Source organism: Protopterus annectens, chromosome 1.part1 (assembly GCF_019279795.1).
Source record: "Protopterus annectens isolate FY-2018-M chromosome 1.part1, PAN1.0, whole genome shotgun sequence".
Classification (NCBI taxonomy): Eukaryota; Metazoa; Chordata; order Ceratodontiformes; family Protopteridae; genus Protopterus; species Protopterus annectens.
In genome coordinates this window covers 840,848,645-840,870,018 of record NC_056726.1, presented here as the reverse complement: position 1 = coordinate 840,870,018, position 21,374 = coordinate 840,848,645, and the positions used below count along the sequence as shown (strand labels likewise).

General features: G+C 43.2%; 1 protein-coding gene across 1 annotated transcript in view; it reads left to right on the top strand.

Moving 5' to 3' along the window:
* TAF1C (TATA-box binding protein associated factor, RNA polymerase I subunit C) overlaps positions 1 to 21,374 on the top strand; it is a 1,469,099-nt gene that overhangs the window by 702,450 nt on the left and 745,275 nt on the right. The window contains exon 11 of the mRNA XM_044078672.1: positions 7,247 to 7,382. Within this exon, the coding sequence (XP_043934607.1) occupies positions 7,247 to 7,382 (136 nt within the window). The remainder of the gene's footprint in view (positions 1 to 7,246; positions 7,383 to 21,374) is intronic.

The following is a 21,374-nucleotide window of genomic DNA, read 5'->3' as shown; positions in this document are numbered from 1 at the left end:
CGCCCCTCTCGGAGGAAAACTGTCTCTTTTTTACAGAAGTTGGACTCATATTACCCAGGACACATGGGTATTGGACGTGATTTTAAAAGGTTACAATTTCCACTTTCACACTTTGCCAAGGACTCACGGTTGGCCAGATCTGCCAAAACTTCAATGGTCAGAGGCCTTAACTCAAGTGGATGCTCTTCTGGCCATGAGAGCCATAGAGCCTGTTCCACTCTCGGAAATGGGAAAAGGGTTTTATTCAAGGCTGTTTCTGGTTCCCAGAAAACAAAACTCATGGAGACCTATTCTGGACCTTTCTGTGTTAAACACCTTTTTGGAAATTCCAAAGTTCAAGATGCTTACTCTGCAACAGCTAATTCCAATGCTCTCTCAGGACGCCTGGATGGTGACATTGGACTTAAAGGAAGCCTATTTGCATATCCCTATCAGACAAGAACGCAGGAAATTCCTCAGGTTCAAGGCAGGTTCGAGGCACTTTCAATTCTCTGTTCTGCCCTTTGGTTTATCTACTGCACCCAGAGTCTTCACCAAGTGCCTGGCACCAGTAGTGGCTTACTGCAGACTTCAGGGGATCCAGATTTACCCCTATTTGGACGACTGCCTTATTCAGGCAGACAGCAAAGATCTTCTGCTTCAACATCTGGACTTTGTTCAACGTCTTCTCCTACTACTGGGATTCTCTGTGAACATAAACAAGTCACATTTGATCCCTTCTCAACAAATGGTATTCTTGGGAGCCCTCTTAAATACAACCTTACAAAGGGCCTACCTCACCGAAAAACAAACTCAGCTGGCTTCTACTTTCAACGCCTTGGCAACTCTATCTCAGCTCACTGCAAGGAAATTCCTGCAGGCTCTGGGCTACATGGCTTCCTGCATTCTGTTGATTCCAAACGCAAGGCTTCACATGAGAAAGCTTCAATGGTATCTGAAAAGTGTATGGTCACAGCATTACCACGATCTGGATATTCTGATTCCTCTGATCCCCTGCCTCCAGAAGGAGTTCCTCTGGTGGTCCAGGGCATGCACTTTAAACGAAGGAAAACCTTTCCGTCTCCCTCAACCTACTCAAATCCTAACCACGGACGCCTCGGATTATGCTTGGGGAGCACACTTTCTAGACAATTGCCAGCAGGGAACCCGGACAAAGGACCATCTTCACTGGCACATCAATCTGAAGGAAATGTTGGCAGTTCAAAATGCCCTTTTAGCCTTCAAAACCTTTTACAACCAGGGCCTCTGCTAATTCGCAACACACCACGGTCATGTGGTACATCAACAAGCAGGGGGGTTCTCATTCATACCCCCTTTGCAGACTAGCTATGGGTTTATGGGACACAGCTCTAAATTTGAATCTGCATCTCCAGGCTCAATTCATTCCAGGGAAACAGAATCTCTTAGCAGACAGCCTGAGCAGAAACATTTCAGATCCTCACGAATGGATGCTAGACACCAACTTGTTCAACAGGATTACTGCAGTTTGGGGATGTCCCCAGATAGATCTGTTTGCATCCCATCTCAATCATCAGCTGCCTCGCTTTTGCACCAGGTCCTTCCACAAAACAGCATGGAGAGTGGATGCCCTGTCCTTCAGCTGGAGAAGCCTTTCAGCATATGCCTTCCCTCCTCTTCCTCTACTGCCTCGGGTACTACTGAAGATAAAGCAGGACAAGCCCAAGTTCCTCATCTTGATTGCTCCAAATTGGCCTCGACAGTTTTGGTATCCAACCTTAAAGCTCCTGTTCTCGGGGCCTCCTTGGATTCTTCCACTGAACCCTTCGCTTCTGTCCCAGCATCAGGGTCACTTACTACATTCCAATCTCAAGACCCTTTGCTTGGCAGCTTGGCTCTTCAAAGGAATTTGATTTCCTCTAGTCTTCCCAAACAAGTTTTGGATGTTCTTTTGGAAGCTAGACGGCATAGCACTAGGAAATCCTATGCCTCTAAATGGAAGAGGTTTTCTTTTTGGATGCAGGACCGAGGCTCTGATCCTCAGGTTCCTGATCTCTCCTCTATTTTGCTTTACCTTTTGGAACTTTTATCTAAAGGACTTTCCTTTTCTTCCATTAAGATTCATGCTTCTGCTATCTCTGCGCATTTCAGTTCTGATCCTCCTGTTTTTTCACATCCTTTGGTGAAGCAGTTCTTGAGAGGGGCTAAAAATTTGCGGCCTACAAGGACCCCTCCTGTCCCTGCCTGGGATCTTAATTATGTTTTAGAAAAACTTACTTTGCCTCCTTTTGAGCCTGCTGCATCTTCAGATATTAAGTTTCTATCCTGGAAGACTGTTCTTTTGTTAGCATTGACCTCTGCCAGAAGGGTCTCAGAGTTGCAAGCTCTCATGGCTGTGGAACCATACCTTATTTTCCATCAGGACAGAGTATCCTTGAGGACCAATCCTACTTTCATGCCTAAGGTGATTTTGAAAGTGGCTTTGAATCAGACAATTCACCTTCCTACTTTCTTTCCAAATCCTCAAAATAAAGGGGAAAGGATTTTGCATTCATTGGATGTGCACAGACCGTTACGATTTTACTTGGACAAGACTAAAGATTTCAGAAAGTCTAACCAATTGTTTGTTTCCTTTGCCTCCAGTTCTCTTGGAAAACCTATTTCTAAACAAACTATTTCCAAATGGATTGCTTATGGAATCAGATTTTGTTACACTCATCATGGGAAACAGTTTCCAGGGACCATTAGAAGTCATTCTACTAGAGCAGCTGCTACTTCTACAGCTTTCCTCAGAGGAGTCCCTACCAAGGATATCTTGGAAGCTGCCACTTGGAGTTCTGTGCATACTTTTTCCAAGCACTACAATCTCCCTTGTTTTCTAAGTCTAGGGCAGGCTTTGCCTCTGCTGTCTTGCAGGGTATTCTTGCCTCCCCTTCTTCTATCTAAAGCCTCCTCCCCTCTACACTGCTTTGGGATTCCACCCTACAGTTATGACTGCAACAGTGAAACACGAAGAACATAGTACAGTTGTGTACACCTACCATAAATGTAGATGTTCGAGTGTCTTCACTGTTGCAGTCGGGGTTTCCCTCCTCCTATCCCTCTTTTTCTCATATTTGTGGTGTATTTGTGTTTCCTTGTTGGATTCATTTTTGATTTGTTGGGGACTTCTGACATCTAGGGCAAGAAAGGCTGGAGAAGATGGCGTCGGCTGAGGGCTATGTACCAAGGCGTACTGACGTCAGGATACTAGCTTATACAGCCGACGCCGGACCCAGACTTTGGGATTCTGGCCGACCTCGGGCTGCCTGCCGGCAGGAGCACCCTACAGTTATGACTGCAACAGTGAAGACACTCGAACATCTACATTTATGGTAGGTGTACACAACTGTACTTTTTTGGTGTTAGGTGGAGACACCCCCCCCCATAGACTTCTCTTAATTTCTTTGGACATTTGGGCTGGGCTTCAATTCCTCCTTATTCAGTGATATTTCACTAGGGTTTTCTGTATTGTAGCATGGCAGATTGTCCGTAAGATGCTTCTTGGTTGGAGTACAAGGACATGGATCTGATACCTTCCATTTTAAGGCGCCTCTTGAAATTATTTCTCTTCTTCACTTCAACAGTAGTTATCATCCCTACATTTGAGGTCCTGTTTTTACAGTCTTTTATGGATGACATTATTTTCCCTTGTAAGGAGGGCGTTGCGTGAGTTTTGTTAGGAATCGTTCTGTTGAGGAAGTACTCTAAAGATGAGTCCTTTCTACTTTCTAAGAGGTCATGGATCCTCCTGTTTCTTTTGGGAGTAGTAGAGCAAAGATTGAGGAATTACTTTGTGTCCACTGTGTTTATTTGGTGGTTCCTGCCCTCTAGTTGAGTGCACATCCTGTTCTAGAGTTCGAATGACACCAGTTTTGCTCTTGGCCCTCCACTGGTGACCAAAGGACAGATGTCTACATTTTGTCTACAGCCCTTAAGTGGCTCTGGAAACTATCTTTTGGCTTAATCAAGGACATTTTTGGGTAGTGGCAGCCTTCTTCTTGGAGTCTAGCTTAAGTTAATGTCTCTAGGACCATTCAAGCTCTGAATAGGAAGTTGTGAGCTACTGGGAAGATTTCTGCTTGAGTTTAAATGGTGTACTGCTCACCATGTGGTGGAGCTGTACCATGCACCACCGTGGTTGGCTTGCTTCAGCAGTTCAAATTGTCTTGAATGTCTGTTGTTAGGGCTTGTTATCCTTTTGGGTTCCCAAGTGGCTGTCTTCTGTTAGTTCCTAGTGAAGGAGGATTGAAATTAAGCTATGGTTAGTCAAGTGGTCCCACTTAGAATAGGTTGATTTCTCTCCCCTTGTGCAGATACTTCTTCTTTCAAAGACCTAAATTTAATGTTCAACAGGCGTGTCTCTCTGCTATTGAAACCTTTTAGCCCAGTGGAATGGGAATTCATTTGTGAGTAATCTGCCTTCTTAGTGTTGTCTTGACTTAAGAGTGTCCCTGCTCTCCTGGCGTACAGGGGTAAACCTTCCTTGCATGTTTCATAGAGAGTCCCTCTTTTTTGCTTTTTTTAAGAAAGTGGTCTCACCTGATGAGCATTTTATTCTCTCCAGTTCTTTGTGTAGGATAGACGGATCAGACATATATGTAGGGGACATCCATCTAAGCAATGCGGTCTTCTCTGGATCCATCCATGTTAGCTGTTCTCTGAGTTTAGCTTATTTTTATTTTATACTGTTATTTTAAATTTGTTAACAAAGATAGAACAGTGATCCAATTTAGTGTATTTTGAGGCCTGCCCAGTAGTCAAAACAGAGATGTCTAAATATTGTAGACAGCCAGAAAAGAGTAGATAATTCCTTAAAGCAGTAACAGAAATGCATTAAATAAACACAAAAAATTGTGCGTTGTAGCACAAGACTGGTGGTGGTTCTCCTGGCAGCAAGCTGCTGGTGCCTCCATCTGTTGTCATATTTGCAGTGTGATCCTTGATGTTGGATGTAACAAATACATTCAAACATCATGAATTCATCTGTTACAGGAGACCTTCACTGATTGGTTGGAGATGTCCTGTTTCCATTCCCTTGTGAGTGAGCAGTCCCTATACTTTGCCATGGTTGTTAGTCTTGAAGCTGTATCAGGTATCTTCATTGCCATTCCTGATGTCATGGGTCTGCTTGCTAGTGGTAAAGGGGTGATGATGCTTTTTTAGTTGACGTGTGATGTCACAACATCCATCTCTATAGGTGAACATCCATTCTACAAGCTGTGAAACTTTGAGAAAAAAATATAATTTGCTGATTGATGGAGCAGATAAATCCATTCATAGGACCCACCAAAGAAGAGTGTTCTCTTCCTGGAACAGCTGATATGCTATGAAGATACCCTGCTCTGTAGATCACCGGTAACTTCCTTTAAAGAAGGCAGATAAAAACACATGCTTCAGTGAATGTTAATCCGTTTAGAGATATTAACTGTGCATTTTATGAAATGTGGCAAGCTGTTCATGCTGTAGTTTGTTGTCTTATGAACAAAAGTCCACGTGACACAGCCCTTCGCATAGAGGCTCTCTTAATGAATTTGTTTGTGGAGTGTACTACAGCTTTTAGCAACTTAGTCCTACCTGAGAGCCTACTCATGTAGTGGAAAATGTTATCCCTTGCAGACCTGGTTCATTTGTCCTGTAGAAAGCTATAAGGTTCAAGTTTCCATTGACTGGAGAGGTCTGCCAACTTGGAAGTGAAATGTTATAGCAATAACCCACACCTGGGTGTGGGTAATGCTGGATTTACCCACGGTTGGCATGGTTTGGTCACAAGGGCGAAGCCCGATGGACCAAACAAAGCCAACTGTGGGTAAATCCAGCATTACCCACACCCAGAAGTGGGTTATTGCTATATCTAATGACATTATTTAAGAAAAAAAATAATTAATTTTCTTAAATAATGGCATTGTATAATGCCTCCTTGCTGCCCTTCCGCAGCTGTCTGGTATTCTGCGGCAGTTCTGATGTACTGCGTATGCCTACACTGTACATCAGAGCTGTTGGCAAAAGCAACGGAGAAAGCAAGATCTCAGTTGCTTTTTACTGTTTTGCTATGTTAAATGGGTTTAACGTAGCGAGACAGCTTTAAAATAAGCAACTGAGAATCTCCGTTGCTTATTTTAAAGCTGTCTCACTACGTTAAACCCATTTAACATAGCGAGACAGTTTTGAAAAAAGCAACAGAGAAATCAAGATCTCCGTTGCTTTTTACAAACTGTTTCGCTATGTTAAATGGGTTTAACATAGCGAGACAGCTTTAAAATAAGCAACGGAGATCTCCGTTGCTTATTTTAAAGCTGTCTCGCTATGTTAAACTCCTTTAATATAGCGAGACAGTGTTTTAAAAAAGACTTACACTAATGGAAAAAGTCTGGGCAACCGGACCTTTTTCCATTAGTATAAGTTGATTTACAACGTGCACGCTGGCCAATCAGCGTGCACGTTTTGGAATATTAATGGGGATCATGGTATAATTGCATTGTTTCACCTGGCAGTGTATTTCTAGGCTGCAGAGCCTGCTTCTTCTGTACTGTGAGCCATGCTTGCTGTTGCTTCAGGGCTCTACATAGACTACCTGATGTTTGAGAAAATCATGACAATATGATTAGCTGTCTCTTTCAGTCTGGCAAAGCAATTCAGGAATACTTAAAACTATTTTGTTTTGAACAGAGAGAGAATTTTGAATGAGAAGTGGTTATCTTGCACGAGCTGGGCATGATCGTCATTGCAGTGCTGTGAGTGAGAGGATTTGTGTCCTCAGTGGTTTTAAGGGCAGCTTTTTTGTCATGATGGTTGAGGAACTGAACCACTATCAACCTGTGCTTACTCTAAGGTCTCTTGGGCATTGGCTGCTGGGACCTATGCTTCCATTCCTTTGAAAGCTGTGAGAATTCAGGACATAAAAGAATAGAGCTAAGCCAGGGTCCAGTGGACGTCACCATATTTGAGACTTCACTCTTTTGTACTTATTTGGTGTAATATATGGTACATGGAGGTATCTTACCATCTTTAATCTAATTGTCCTGCTGTTCTACATTGCACAGTTGTATATGTATCTGTAGGATGACTGTGTTGCCAATTTAAACTGTATTTCAACCCATATGTAACAATGTCATGACAGAAAAAAGGGCATTGGTGATCTAAGTCACTTTCATGTAAAAACCTGTAACAAATTTATACAAGTTCAGTTAAAGATGCCTTGCCTAAAGTCTTGAAAAAAGTATGTTAAAATGTTTATACCATTTCTCAGCTTACAGAAGATCCGTACAGAACATGATAATCTTTACTTCAGTGATCAGTCAGCATGGAGATGGAGTGATTTTACAGCACATCCAAGGGTTGTTACATATGCTGATACCACAGGAGTAGACTTAACCGACATGCGGGTAAGGTTTGAATCACACAGGGACTACATTTGTTATGTACATTTTTGCTAAAAAGAATATTTGTAAAATGAGTAAAGTAAGTCTTCATGGTGAATGGGGAGAAGTTTTCTAGTCACTAGCTTTAAAACAGCTACTGCACCATCTAGTTTAATTTTGGCATCTGTATGCCTTGTAGTTCCACCCTAATTTCTGCATCTTGAAGAGTCCACTATTTGTGGACAGTAACATTGCTAGTCATACGAGCAGAAGATACTATTTTAGTGTTGTATACAGAACGTTAGCTTTATGACTTTTTTTTTTTACAGCAAATTTGTCAGGATGTCCATTCAAATGTTCTTTTTGGTCTGTATTGTGGCTGACTTGATCAGCTGCTGTTTAATGTTTTATCCTTTTAATTTGGTTTGCCTTCGTTAACACCTTTTTTCTTTATTTTTTTATTATTATTTTTTGTCCTTGTGCCTGCTGGCCATTAAGTACCCTCTTAACCAGACTCCATCCATTTATCCCCCCCCCCCCAAAGTACAATATGGGAGTGAGAGCGATCTGGAGGCATTTTCATAACAATCATGAGAGTTGTTTTTATCCTTGCAGTCATCCTGGGAATGAAGACATTTGTATGGCTTAATCCCATCCTTGGGGTACGCTATACCCATGTCACTATAAGAACTCACAATGACTTCCCCCTGTGAATGCATGCACAAGTAAATTTGCTAATTTAAGCTAACACAGAGCAGCAGCTTGGCAGTTCAGAATCCTGCACCAGGTCATTCACCATGATACTGCTCCTCTTCCAAGGGATTGAGGCTGTGTGCATCCTACCTTGCCCCGTCCTCTCCCAGGATTGGCATGCACTCCCTCCATCAGGTCCATCAAGCACCCTTGTCTGTTATCAGACTGGAGTCATTCTTCAGCCTCTTTCTGAGGTAATACTTTAAGTATTCAGTGTTTTTGTTTCTTCCAGGTGTTGCTCACCATGACTTTGTCCTCCCTTTGAGGCATAGCCATATTTTTTTTATCATTACAGAGTTCTCCATGGAAGGAATTGATGTCATTTACCCCCAATTTTTTTTAGCTGCCTTTCATGAAAACATGACCGATCTGAATACTTGATCTGCAGATTTTTTATCACTTCATGCAAGCTTCTTCAGTCCTTTTTGGTACTCTTCATTATCCATGGAGAAGCCTTTGCAATCACTATTCAGGCACTGTAAACATTGCCAGAAGATTGTAATGCAGGACAGACACCTAGCCCCCCCCCCCCTAAAATCTAGTGTTATGAATTAGTCCTTTTGACTTATGAAGGTACTTCAGTGAAATTTGTCTCTGTTATTGTCATAAGATTGTCAAGGATTTAAAAAGAAGAAACTCCATTACTGAAGTCCTCTTTGGTCTCTTCTTTCCATTGATCATTCCTGTAAGAATGTGAGGGATAGGTCTGTTTCAAAAACTAATAATCCACTCTTATCAGTGGTCTTTGTTTAAGTGTTCTTTTTCAGGGGTAGTTCCAGTTAAGCCTTGGGCTCTTTCTCCCCTTAACAGGATGACATTGTGTTCTTTTATTCCATGGATAGCAGTAGACTCATCATAGTTATAGTGGCACACTGTCATAGACTTGGTGGTGGATTGCTCACTTTTGACAGTTTCTGTTTTAATTCACTTTAAGCCTCCGAGACTAGGCATCTCTGTTAGCAGCCCTCAGGTTATGCAGTGGTGAAAACCTCTGATAGTGATTGTATTGTTGGGGACTTTGCCTTTTAGTGAGGTCAGGCACCATTTCTATGCTTTCTGCAGCTTTTTCAACCGACTTTAGTAGCAATTGTGAAGGAGTCTGATGCCTTCTCCATTTTAGTGTCCTCCATTAATGAGTAACCATTTAAAATATTAAGGAATGAGTGTTGGAGAGGCATGCTGTAATGAATAACAGGTGAGCCATCTTTACTGGGATCCCTGTCCTTGGAATTCTTTTTGGGTCTCAAAGTCATGTGCCTGAACTATAAATTGCATCGAGGCCTGCAGAAGACCGACAGGGTGCACTTGGCATAGTGCTTCCATTGCTTTTCTTGCCTCTTGCACCATCTGGATCTCTGTTAACAAACTCTACAACAGAAGGAAGAAACTGATGTGGAATAAGATGAAGTCCCAAGACTGGAAAAACTCCCTTATCAGCCTCAACAAAAAGTTGAGATCCCTCATCAAATCCTCTAAAGCTAGCTATGAAAACAGAATTGCAGCAGATAGTAAAGACAACCACAAGGCCTTCTATAGTTATGTAAAGAATCTCCACAGCAATACCCAGATTTGCTCTGAGCTACCGCACAAAGGTACCTCCTGTACCGAGCTAACAGATATTGCTAATATACTGGCCGACAGATTCAGTGCCAACTTTACCCCCCCCCCAAAGGACCAATCACAATACCAGCAGATTGCCAAGCACCCAATATTACTGCTGCACAGGTTAAGACAGCACTGTCCAAGGCCAAGAATACAGCTTCTGTGAGACCTGACAATATCCCTGGCTGTGTTCTACATGAACTAAAGAGTGAACTGGCTCCTCACCTGGGTGCCCTGTTCAATCACAGCCTCACCTCGGGCTATGTCCCTACCGAATGGAGCACTGCTATAGTCATCCCTCTCCACAAAGGAGGAGCGACTACAGACCCTGGGAACTGTCGCCCCATTGGCCTGACAAGTCTGATATGCAAAGCTATGGAATGCATCATTATGGACCTAATAAACAAGGGTATAGGGAATCCCCAAACTCTAGATCCAACACAGTTTGGTTTTGCGAAGGGTAGCTCATGCCTGCTGAACTTGGTTGACTTCTTTGAGTCAGTCACTAGAGCTGTGGATAAAGGCAAGGCGGTTCATACAGCCTACCTTGATCTAGCCAAGGCCTTTGATACCATTCCCCACTAAGGAATCATAGAAAAACTCACTAAGCTAGGCATCAACCCTTATATCACTAGGTGGGTTGCAAACTGGCTCACAGATAGAACCCACAGTGTGAAAGTAGCTGACTCCAAGTCAGATTGTGGACCAGTCACGAGTGGAGTCCCACAGAGATCAGTCCTGGGTCCTCTCCTGTTTGGTATCTACTTCTCAGAAGTCCAGGCAAACACGAAGGGACTCTGGCTGACAACGTTCACAGACTATTGCAAGTTGGGAGCCATTATTCACTCCCCAAGTGATGTTGACATCCTACAGAAAGGCCTCACTGAGACCAACAACTGGTGTCAGAATCATGGCCTTAAGCTCAATGCCAAAAAATGTGTCGTCATCCCCTTCGGGAAAAATGCAGTTCCCATGAATTACCACATCGATGATAGTCCACTGAACACAGAAGGTGTTATAAGAGATCTGGGAACACAGGTTGACAACAACCTCTCTTTTGACCACCACATTGCCACTGTGGTCAGAAAGTCCTTCTATGTGGCACCTCATTACTAAGGATTTTGCATCCGGGAAGAAAGAGGTCATTGTCTCCCTCTAGTCTTCCCGCATTAGGCCACTCATAGAGTACAATGCCCCATTTGGCATGTACCTCACTAGACACCTGCAACAACTGGAGAGGCCACAAAAGTACCTCACAAAGAGGATCCTAGGCCTTAAACACTTGTCCTAAATGGACAGACTCAAAAAATTCCAACCATTCTCTATCTCATATTACCTACTTAGAGGCGATCTCTGCTTGACTTACAGAGCCATGTCTGATCCAGCTCTGTTAGAAATGCTACATCTAAAGAAATCCCAATCCTTTTGCACCACATGCTCCAGAGACCTCAACCTCATTATCACAGTCAACAGAACGTGCTGGAGGGACAGGGTCATAACCCAGAGACTGCCCATGCTATGGAACAGACTTTCCATACATGTCAAACAGAGCACCTCACTGACCCTCTTCAAGAGAAATCTTGATGAATGTATGGGAAATAGAAAATTCACCCCAGGGATCACTCCAGTGGCTCTACTTGACAGAGGCACCGGGAACTAAGGTCAGGTGGCACGATGGCAGGGTAATCCTATGGGCTTGGCTTGTAAAGGTTCCCAGGCCATTAGCCTAGTACACACCTATGAACCTAAAATGTATGATCGTAAATTCCCTGCAGTTGATGCCTAGAAGCATAAGTCTCCTAACAGTTCTGAAGTTATTAGGTCATGATTTAACCACATAGGAGTTTGTCTGCATTTCCTAGGGAAACAGTATGATGACAAACCTTGCCAAAATTGTCAGCTTTTCATCCTAGCAGCTCAAATGGGCATGTTAATTCTCCATATGGTCTTTTGGGTGATTCCTGTAGAAGATCAAGAAGGTTATAATAGTGAGGAAGTAGGAGTTCAGACCATGGTGAATACCTGTGTCAGCTCTGAAGTTTATCAGTTCAGTGGCGTTCTGAAGGTCATGACTGCTGGTGAATTGTCTTGTGAGCTCTTGCATATCTACTCCCCTACCTACAATTTCCCAAGAGCAAGTTCTCATGGCACTAAGGCCAAGAACACTACCACTGTGGGGCTAGATAACATACGTGGCTGCCTATTCAACAGCCTAAAATAGGACTTGTTAGACCACTCCTAAAGAAGCTGTATAATATCTGTCACCAAATGAGCTTTGTGCCCATTGAATGGAGGATAGCAACAATCATTTCCTTGTACAAAAGGTGGGGTGCCAGAGGACCTAGGTAATTATAGACCAATAAGCCTGGTCAACTTTATCTATAATTTATTCTATTTAACATTTGTTGATCAGGAAAGTCTGACTAGGACAGAGCCTATTTTCAAAGGAGGCCCGGGGAGAAACACTCTAAATGCATGTCTTTGGAATAAAGCTATAGAAAGGATCATTAAGAAACTAATAATGTCATAGGCAACCTACAAACTCTCAGTCCAAGCCAGCATGGATTAATTAAGGGCAGATCCTGCATACTTAACTCTGTTGGTTTCTTCTAGAAGGTTACTTAGGCAATGGAAGAGGGCAAAGCAATGCACATCATGTATCTAGACCATGCAAAGGCAATGTCCCTGTTAATGAGGTCCATGATAATCTATTCCATGGCCTTGCAGATCAGGCTAGTTAGGCTGATGGGTCTATAATTTCCTGGATCAGTAGACACTCCACCCCCTTATCTGTAGGGAGCAGGTTATTACTGCCCTCTCAAAGGCAGAAATGTTCTGCCTCCATGGGACCAGATAACATCCCAGGCTGCATCATACATGAACTCGGGCATGAACTTGCAGCACCATTAGGTACCCTGTTCAACCAGTGGATAAACTACCCCAGCTAAATGTAAATCCCACTCTTGTTCGGCATCTACTTTTCTGAAGTACAAGCAAACACAGGAGGGTTATGGCTGACAAAGTTTGCAGATGACTGCAAACTGGGCGCCATAGTCGAGAACATATCTGACACAGATATCCTTCAGAAGGGTCTCACAGAAACGGATAACTGGTGCCAGAGCCATGGCCTAAAGTTAAACGCCAAGAAATGCATAGTCATACCCTTCGGGAAAAACAAGGTTACCCCTAGCTACCATATAGGTGGCAATCCACTGAGCACAGAAGAAGTTATCAGGGATCTGGGGACCCAGGTTGACAGTAACCTTTCGTTTGACACTCACGTTGCTAAAGTAGTTAGGAAGACCTTCTACATTGCCCACCTGATCATGAAGGGATTCGCATCTAGATCAAGGGAGCTCATCATCCCCCTATACTCATCACTCATCAGACCAATGATTGAGTACAATGCCCCATTCGGAATGTATCTGACCCGACACCTGCAGCAGCTGGAAAGGTCCCAAAAGTTCCTCACCAAAAGGATAAAGGGTCTCAAAAATATGTCTTATGCTGCCCGACTGAAAAAACTCCAGCTCTATTCAGTCACTTACCGCTTGCTCAGAGGTGACCTGTGCCTGACATACAAGGCCATGTCAAACCCAGAATTGATGAACATGCTTCACCTCAAAAAATCTAGATCCCTCAGAACTACAAGGGCGGGAGACTTAAACCTTGACACGGTTATTAATAGGACGTGCTGGAGGGACAGATTCATCACCCAGAGACTCCCTATGCTGTGGAACAAAATCCCGGTACATGTGAGGCAGAGCACCTCGCTGGCCTTGTTCAAGAGAAATCTTGACCAATGGATGGGAGATCGCAGATATACCCCAGGGATTACCTCAGTGTCGCTGCTTGACAGAGGCACAGCAAAATAATGGGCATAGTTTCCTTCAAACTAAAGGGGTGGCGAAAGCCACAAAACTCTGGGCTAGGCTTATAAATGCCCTTGGGCAGATAGCCTAGTATGAACCTATGAACCTATGCAACTCTTTGAGCAAATTGGCTCACAAGTAGAACACAGGAAATTATCGTCTGCAGCTTTACCTGTTCCAGAAAACCTGTCCAGAGGTCAGTCCTTAGGCCACTCTTTTTCAACATTTACCTTTTGGAGGTCAAAGCTAATGTTTTTAAGATTTATGAGTGACCAAGTTTATAAATGATTATAAACATGGTGCCATCATATATTCCCCAGAGGAAACCAAGAATCACTAAGACGGTCTTTCCCAAGCAAATGGCTGATGTCAATACTATGGATTGAAGCTAAATGTCAAAAAATGTATAACTATATCCCCTAGTTTAGCACCCATGCCCCTCACGAATAGGGGGAAATAAATAAGTGTCCCAACCCTCTGGGTTACACATACACAAAATTTAAGAGCTAGAAGAAATGGGAATGTAAGGCTAGCCAAGTACCTATGAATGCTGAAAGAGTTTGGTGTAATAGTTAATGTTTTGGCCTCATAAACACAAGGTGCAAGGTTTAATTCTGACCTCTTGTTAAACTGGCCTTTTGGGTAGTTCATAGGTTCATACTAGGCTATCTGCCCTAGGGCAATTTATAAGCCTAGCCAGAGTGTGTGTGGCTTTCACCACCCCTTAGGATGAGAATACTATACCCATTAGTTTGCTGTGCCTCTGTCCAGCAGTGATACAGAGATGATTCCCGGGGTAAACCTACGATCTCCCATCCACTCGTCAAGATTTCTCTTGAACAGAGTCAGTGAGGGGCTCTGCCTCACATGGACTGGGATTCTGTTCCATAGTGTAGGGAGTCTCTGGGTGATGAATCTGTCCCTCCAGCACGTCCTATTTATATCCGTGTTGAGGTTTAAGTCTCTTGCTCTCGTGGCTCTGGTGGATTTGGATTTTTGAGGTGGAGCATGTCCATTAATTCCGGGTTGGACATGGCCTTGTATGTCAGGCACAGATCACCTCTGAGCAGGCGGTATGCGACTGAATAGAGCTGGAGTTTCTTCAGTCGGGCATCGTGATGACATATGTTTGAGCCCCTTTATCCTTTTGGTGAGGAACTTTTGGGGTCTTTCCAACTGCTGCAGGTGTCGGGTAAGGTACATTCGAATGGGGCGTTGTACTCAATCATTGGTCTGATAAGTGAAGAGTACAGGGTACAATGACCTCTCCTGATCTGGATGTGAATCCCTTCATGATCAGGTGGGCAATGTAGAAGGTCTTCCTAACCACTTTGGCAATGTGAGTGTCAAAAGAGAGGTTACTGTCAACTTGGGTCCCCAGGTCCCTGATAACTTCTTCCGTGTTTAATGGATTACCACCTATGTGGTAATTAGGGTTACCTTGTTTTTCCCAAAGGGTATGACTATACATTTTTGGCATTTAGCTTAAGGCCATGGCTCTGGCACCAGTTATCCATTTCTATGAGACCTTTCTGGAGGATGTCTGTGTCTGATGGAGTGTCAATTATGGTGCCCAGTTTGCAGTCATCTGCAAATTTTGTCAGCCACAATCCCCTATGTTTGCCTGCACTTCAGAAAAATAAATGCCGAACAAGAGGGGCCCAGGACTGAGCCCTGTGGGACACCGCTCGTGACCGGCTTAGAGTCTGACATGGCACCAGCAACTCTAACCCTGTGTGTTCTGTCCTTGAGCCAGTTTGCAACCCATCTTGTGACATATGGGTTTACATCTAAGCTGGTGAGCTTTTCTATGATGCCCAAGTGGGGTATTGTGTCGAATGCTTTTGCTAGGTCAAGGTAGGCTGTGTGAACTGCCTTACCCTCATCAATGGCCTTAGTGACTGTTTGAAAAAGTCGACCAAGTTCAAGAGGCAGGATCTGCCCTTGACAAAGCCAAATTGGGTAGGATCCAGTGTCTGTAGGTCCCCAATGTCTTTATTTATGAGTTCCATTATGATCCTCTCCATAGCTTTGCAGACAAGGCTCGTCAAGCTTATGGGGCGGTAATTTCAGGGTCCGTAGAAGCACCGCCTTTGTGGAGTGGGACCACAGTTGCCATACGCCATTCTTTGGAGTGCGTATCCTGTAGTAAGGCTAAGATTAAAACAGCAGCCTTATGTGTGGGTTTAGTTCCTCATTGAGTTAGGTGTAGCACACAGCCGGGGACACCGTCCGGTCCCATTGATGCTGTGTTTTTGCTTTAGAGAGCAGCTCTCACCTGGGCATCTGAGATGTTTGGGAGGCTAGACTCTGGTGGGATAGATATTTCTCCTTTTGGGGAGAAATTTGCACTGAACCTGTCTGCCAGTATGTTGGCAATGTCTGTGGGTTCAGTGATTTTTTATCATTTTGGACTAATTCTGAGCATATCTGGGAGTTTCCACCCAGGTTTCTAACATAGCTAAAGAAGGCTTTATGATTGTCTTTTGTGTCATTAGCGATTTTTCTCTCAAAGTTGGCCTTGGATGATTTTATGAGTGATCGTAGTTTTTGCTAGTTTTGATCAGAGATGCCTTCCCATTTAGGGATTTTGCTCTGTCATGTAGTAGCTTTCTCCTCTTGTTGTAGAGTTTGTTTATGGCTGGAGTCCACCAGACCGGGCTGCCTTTGGTGGAAAAGGTCTTGATTTTATTAGGGATTGCTTGATCCATACATTCCTGGAGGTGCTCGTAGAAGGCAGTTGTAAGGGTTTCAGCAGCGTGGGTTGTGGTTTCCACTGGCTCGGGGCCTTGAAGGATACCACTCCAGTCTTAAGAAGTGTGAAGTTTGCTTTTGAGAAGTTCTTCACTGTGGTCTTTTGCTGGGGTGGGGGCGGGATGTGGATCTCCAGTGAGATTAATTTATGGTCTGATCTCACCAATGAGGGATATACTTCGGTGTGGAGCATTTTGTCCCCATGTTTGTGATGATCAGGTCTAGTATATTTTCTCCTCTTGTGGGAATGGTGACTAGTTGTTCCATAGCATTTGAGTTTATGAACTCAAGGAACCTTTGGGCTAGGGTGTTGGGGCTTGAGTAATGTTCCCAGTCTTTGTTTGGGTAGTTGAAGTCACCCAATATGATGGTGTTTGGAGAGACATTTATACTCTCCAGTGTCTTCAGGAAGGCTGTGTGGGTTTCCTGAGTTTGAGAAGGTGGTCTGTAGCATGTTACAAACTGTAGGGCAGTTTTACCTATGGTTAATTGCACCTGGATGGTCTCCGATGCTTTGTGCGTTGCCACTAACCTGGAGGTGTGGGTATCCTTTATGAATATGGATACTCCCCTCCTTTTGTAGTTCGGTCTGGATTTTGGGGCGGAGCATGATATGAGGTATAACCTGATAGTGCTGGGGTGCTCTCAGGAGCCTTGAACCAGGTTTCAGTCACAGCACAAACATCGATGTTCTCCATACTGAGGAGGGCTTGAGGCGTGCATCTTGAGGTTTAGACTTCTGTCATTGAGCAGTATTACCCTTAGTTTTTCTCCATTTTTGTTTTCTAGGGCGGTAGGTTTATCATTTGAGCCTTGCCTAAAAAAGGCACTATGGGGGTGGCAAGAGCCTTTGCCAATATCCGGAAGCCCAGGGTGACAGGTGCAAGCCGTCCCTTGCGAAACAGCGTGGCTTGTCAAGCATGTCATCCCAGGCAGACAGACATTGGATCCCCTTAGAATGACACCAGTAATTAAGCCAATTATTAAAGCTGATCATTTTGTCTCTGTATTGTGGCATCATTCTTGGTGAGGGTAGGATACTGCTCAGGGTCAGGGTCATACCGGCCTGGGCTACATAATCTGAGAGCTCCTCTGTCTCTTTTCATGTAGTCCAGGGAGGTGCGTCTCAGGTCGTTCACACCGGCATGGACAATGACTGAGTCATACTTGTACTTGCTGTGGAGTGACCTGAGTGCTTGTGTTATGTGGCGGATTCTAGCGCCTGACAGGCAGCTAACTGTGATCTTTTCCTTGTTCAGTCTGGTGAGTGGGGCGTCAGTGTGTCTGACTATGGAGTCACCTATAACAAGTGTGTCTGGCATTGTGTTTGGCCTTAAGGGCTGTGACTGTTTAGCACACTGACTTTGAGAACTATGTGTTGCATGTCTTATGTCTTGAGGTGGCAGTTGCTTGGGTGTCTGCTTTGGAGGCCTCTGTAGTTTTGGTAGATTTTTGATCAGTGCCTCCGAGTATGTCTTTGTGTGTTTATGTGTTTGTTTTGCAGTTGTGATAGTTCTATGTGAAACTGGGTTTGTGGTGTGCGTGGTTTCCTTCTCCTCCTGTCTGGTCTTGCCAGTCCTGAGTTGAGAGAGCTCAGCCTCCGGTTTGGCTATATAGTTGCATCTCTCACATGTATTTGTGTTTTGTGGGAGAAGGAGTGGGTTGTCTGTGTACATGAGGCAATTGTAACATTGCCTCAAGATGCTCAGATTCACCAGCTGAACAGGAGAGGTCGCTAGCAACTGACCCTTGACATGCTAGAAAAAGTGAAAAAGTTTGCTGTGTAACTGAGTCAGAAGGGACCTATAGGGAAATGGGTACTCAAGGGGATTCTAGGCTAATGTAGTACTTTGTTTAGTATACAAGTACTTTACCTATATAAAAATGCTTTAGGAGCAAGTGCTGAGCTGTTGAGATAGAGAATAGACTGTTTAGATTGCAAGTAGAGAAGTTCTAAGGGAAAAATTGAAGAGCACACTTTACGGAGCCAGAAATAGTTTAACCTTGTTTAACCGGCGCTGCCCGATGGTGCTCTATGGGCAACTCCATGCTAAATCACGCCAAAGCGCGCTAAAGCGGGCTTTATAGCAGGGGGTTGAAAAGACCTAGGAATTGACCCAAAATGGCCAATAGACTACAAGTTTCTGGCTGGAACCACTGCTCTAGGGACAAATAGGCTGCTCAGTGCTCCCCACTCCCACTGGTGAACAAAGAAGCTTCCCTTTATCCAAATAAGGATATGGAATAGCACAGGAACCAAGCCAAAGCCCAGAGATCAGCAAACTCTGAAGACTGGACTATTCTAGTTCAGTAAGGTGGGAAAACAAGATTTTTTTTTTTTACAGAAAACAGAGGAAAAACAGACAGTAAATGCTATAAATGCTTTTAAGCGGCTAGCGCACTTGAGTGTGTTAGCCTACAGGTAAAATTAAGCAACAAATAACTTTTTTAAAAGTGCAAAACAGTTAATCAACACAAAAACAGTTTAAATAGAATGCAGAGCTGTATAAACAGGCGAAAATGCAGTCGCTAAGCAGTAAATAATCAAAAAGCCAGAAAAAATACTTAAATCAGGAAAAAGTCACTCTTTTGCTCTCTGCTGCTTGTAGAACTCTGCAGGACACCACGAGGAGCTGTGCTGAGTTGAATACAAGCGAAAAAGCTAAAGCGGGCTTTATTACAGAGGGCTGAAAAGAGCTAGGAGTTGACCCAAAATGGCCAATAGACTACAAGTTTCTGGCTGGAACCACTCCTCTAGGGACAAACAGGCCGCTCAGTGATCCCCACTCCCACTGGTGAACAAAGACGCTTCCTTTTATCCAAATAAGGATATGGAATAGCACAGGAACCAAGACAAAGCCCAGAGGTCAGCAAACTCTGAAGACTGGACTATTCTAGTTCAGTAAGGCGGGAAAACAAGATTTTTTTTTTTTTGTTTTTTTTCTTTTTTGCAGAAAACAGAAGAAAAACAGACAGTAAATGCTATAAATGCTTTTAAGCGGCTAGCGCACTTGAGTGTGTTAGCCTACAGGTAAAATTAAGCAACAACTAACTTTTTAAAAGTGCAAAACAGTTAATCAACACAAAAACAGTTTAAATAGAATGCAGAGCTGTATAAACAGGCAAAAAGGCAGTCGCAAAGCAGTAAATAATCAAAAGCCAGAAAAAATACTTAAATCAGGAAAAAGTCACTCTTTTGCTCTCTGCTGCTTGTAGAACTCTGCAGTACACCACGAGGAGCTGTGCTGAGTTGAATACAAAAAGCGCTAAAGCGGGCTTTATTACAGGGGGCTGAAAAGAGCTAGGAGTTGACCCGAAATGGCCAATAGACTACAAGTTTCTGGCTGGAACCACTCCTCTAGGGACAAACAGGCCGCTCAGTGATCCCCACTCCCACTGGTGAACAAAGGCGCTTCCTTTTATCCAAATAAGGATATGGAATAGCACAGGAACCAAGACAAAGCCCAGAGGTCAGCAAACTCTGAAGACTGGACTATTCTAGTTCAGTAAGGCGGGAAAACAAGATTTTTTTTTTTTTTTTTTCTTTTTTGCAGAAAACAGAGGAAAAACAGACAGTAAATGCTATAAATGCTTTTAAGCGGCTAAGCGCTTGAGTGTGTTAGCCTACAGGTAAAATTAAGCAACAACTAACTTTTTAAAAGTGCAAAACAGTTAATCAACACAAAAACAGTTTAAATAGAATGCAGAGCTGTATAAACAGGCTAAAATGCAGTCGCTAAGCAGTAAATAATCAAAAAACCAGAAAAAAATACTTAAATCAGTTATAGCAAATACAGTTATAACAAATGCTCTGAAATATACTGTATATTTCCAAAATGTTTGAGGACAGTCAGAACACAAGAAGGTTCAGGCGAAAGAAAAAAAAAAAGTTTTGTTTTACTTTTTGAAAGGGAAAAAGGAGGAACAGAAGGCCTTATCAAATGTTCTCTCTGTATTAAGCAGAATGAGCTAATGACACTAGACTGGGAGGTGTGTCACAGTAGGGGCGGGCAACTGCAAAGCCACCAAGTATAGCCTACCAGACAGCAAGCACTAGAGACAAATGAAAGTTTTTAAACAGATAAGGATTTGTGAAGATACTGAATAGACAAAGTGCTTTATATATATTAAATTGTAAAAACAGTAATCTGTAAAATAATCAAAAAAATCAAGATGATACTTATATTTTGTAGCTCAGCTGCAGTCACAACTTCTCTAGTCTGCACTGTGTGCAAAAGACAGAAACTTTTTTTTTTTTTTTTTTTTTACAAGAACACAAAAGAACCAGCCCCCACTAGCCAAGAGATAATTACACAGAGGAGATGTTTCAGTTTACACAATAGCCTACCAGACAGCAAGCACTACAGACAAATGAAAGTTTTTAAACAGATAAGGATTTGTGAAGATACTGAATAGACAAAGTGCTTTATATATATTAAATTGTAAAAACAGTAATCTGTAAAAATAATCAAAAAAAATCAAGATGATACTTATATTTTGTAGCTCAGCTGCAGTCACAACTTCTCTAGTCTGCACTAACACATAGATATCCATTTTATTTGGAGTGAAACAGAAATCCTTGAAACATGCCTTAAAGATAGAGCTCTGGTCTGAGAGGTCTCTGTTCACCCTCCCTCACACATCAAAGATGCACTGGTGAGGGTTGTGTAGGCCCCTACTGACTCTTTTTTTTTCCTCTAGGACCTGGTTTGGACCTGATAACATTTGATTTTTAGAGTTTGACAGATATTACTATGCCTGCCAGTGAGAAAGTCCACAATCTGAGTACCATCTGACACCAGTCTATTGACCCCTAGTATTGCCTTTGCCAAAACACAAATTAAACGTCATGCTGCTAAACCCTAGGAGTTTAAACATGAAACTGCCCTCATTGCAAGCATTCTTAACCCTGGAAGATGCTGACATTTGTTCAGTCACAGAAACCTGGTTCAAAGCTGCGGAGAGCAACCCAGCCTTACCTGGTTACTTATGATATCATACATTCAGACCCCAGACTGTGGGTAGCAAAGCCAAA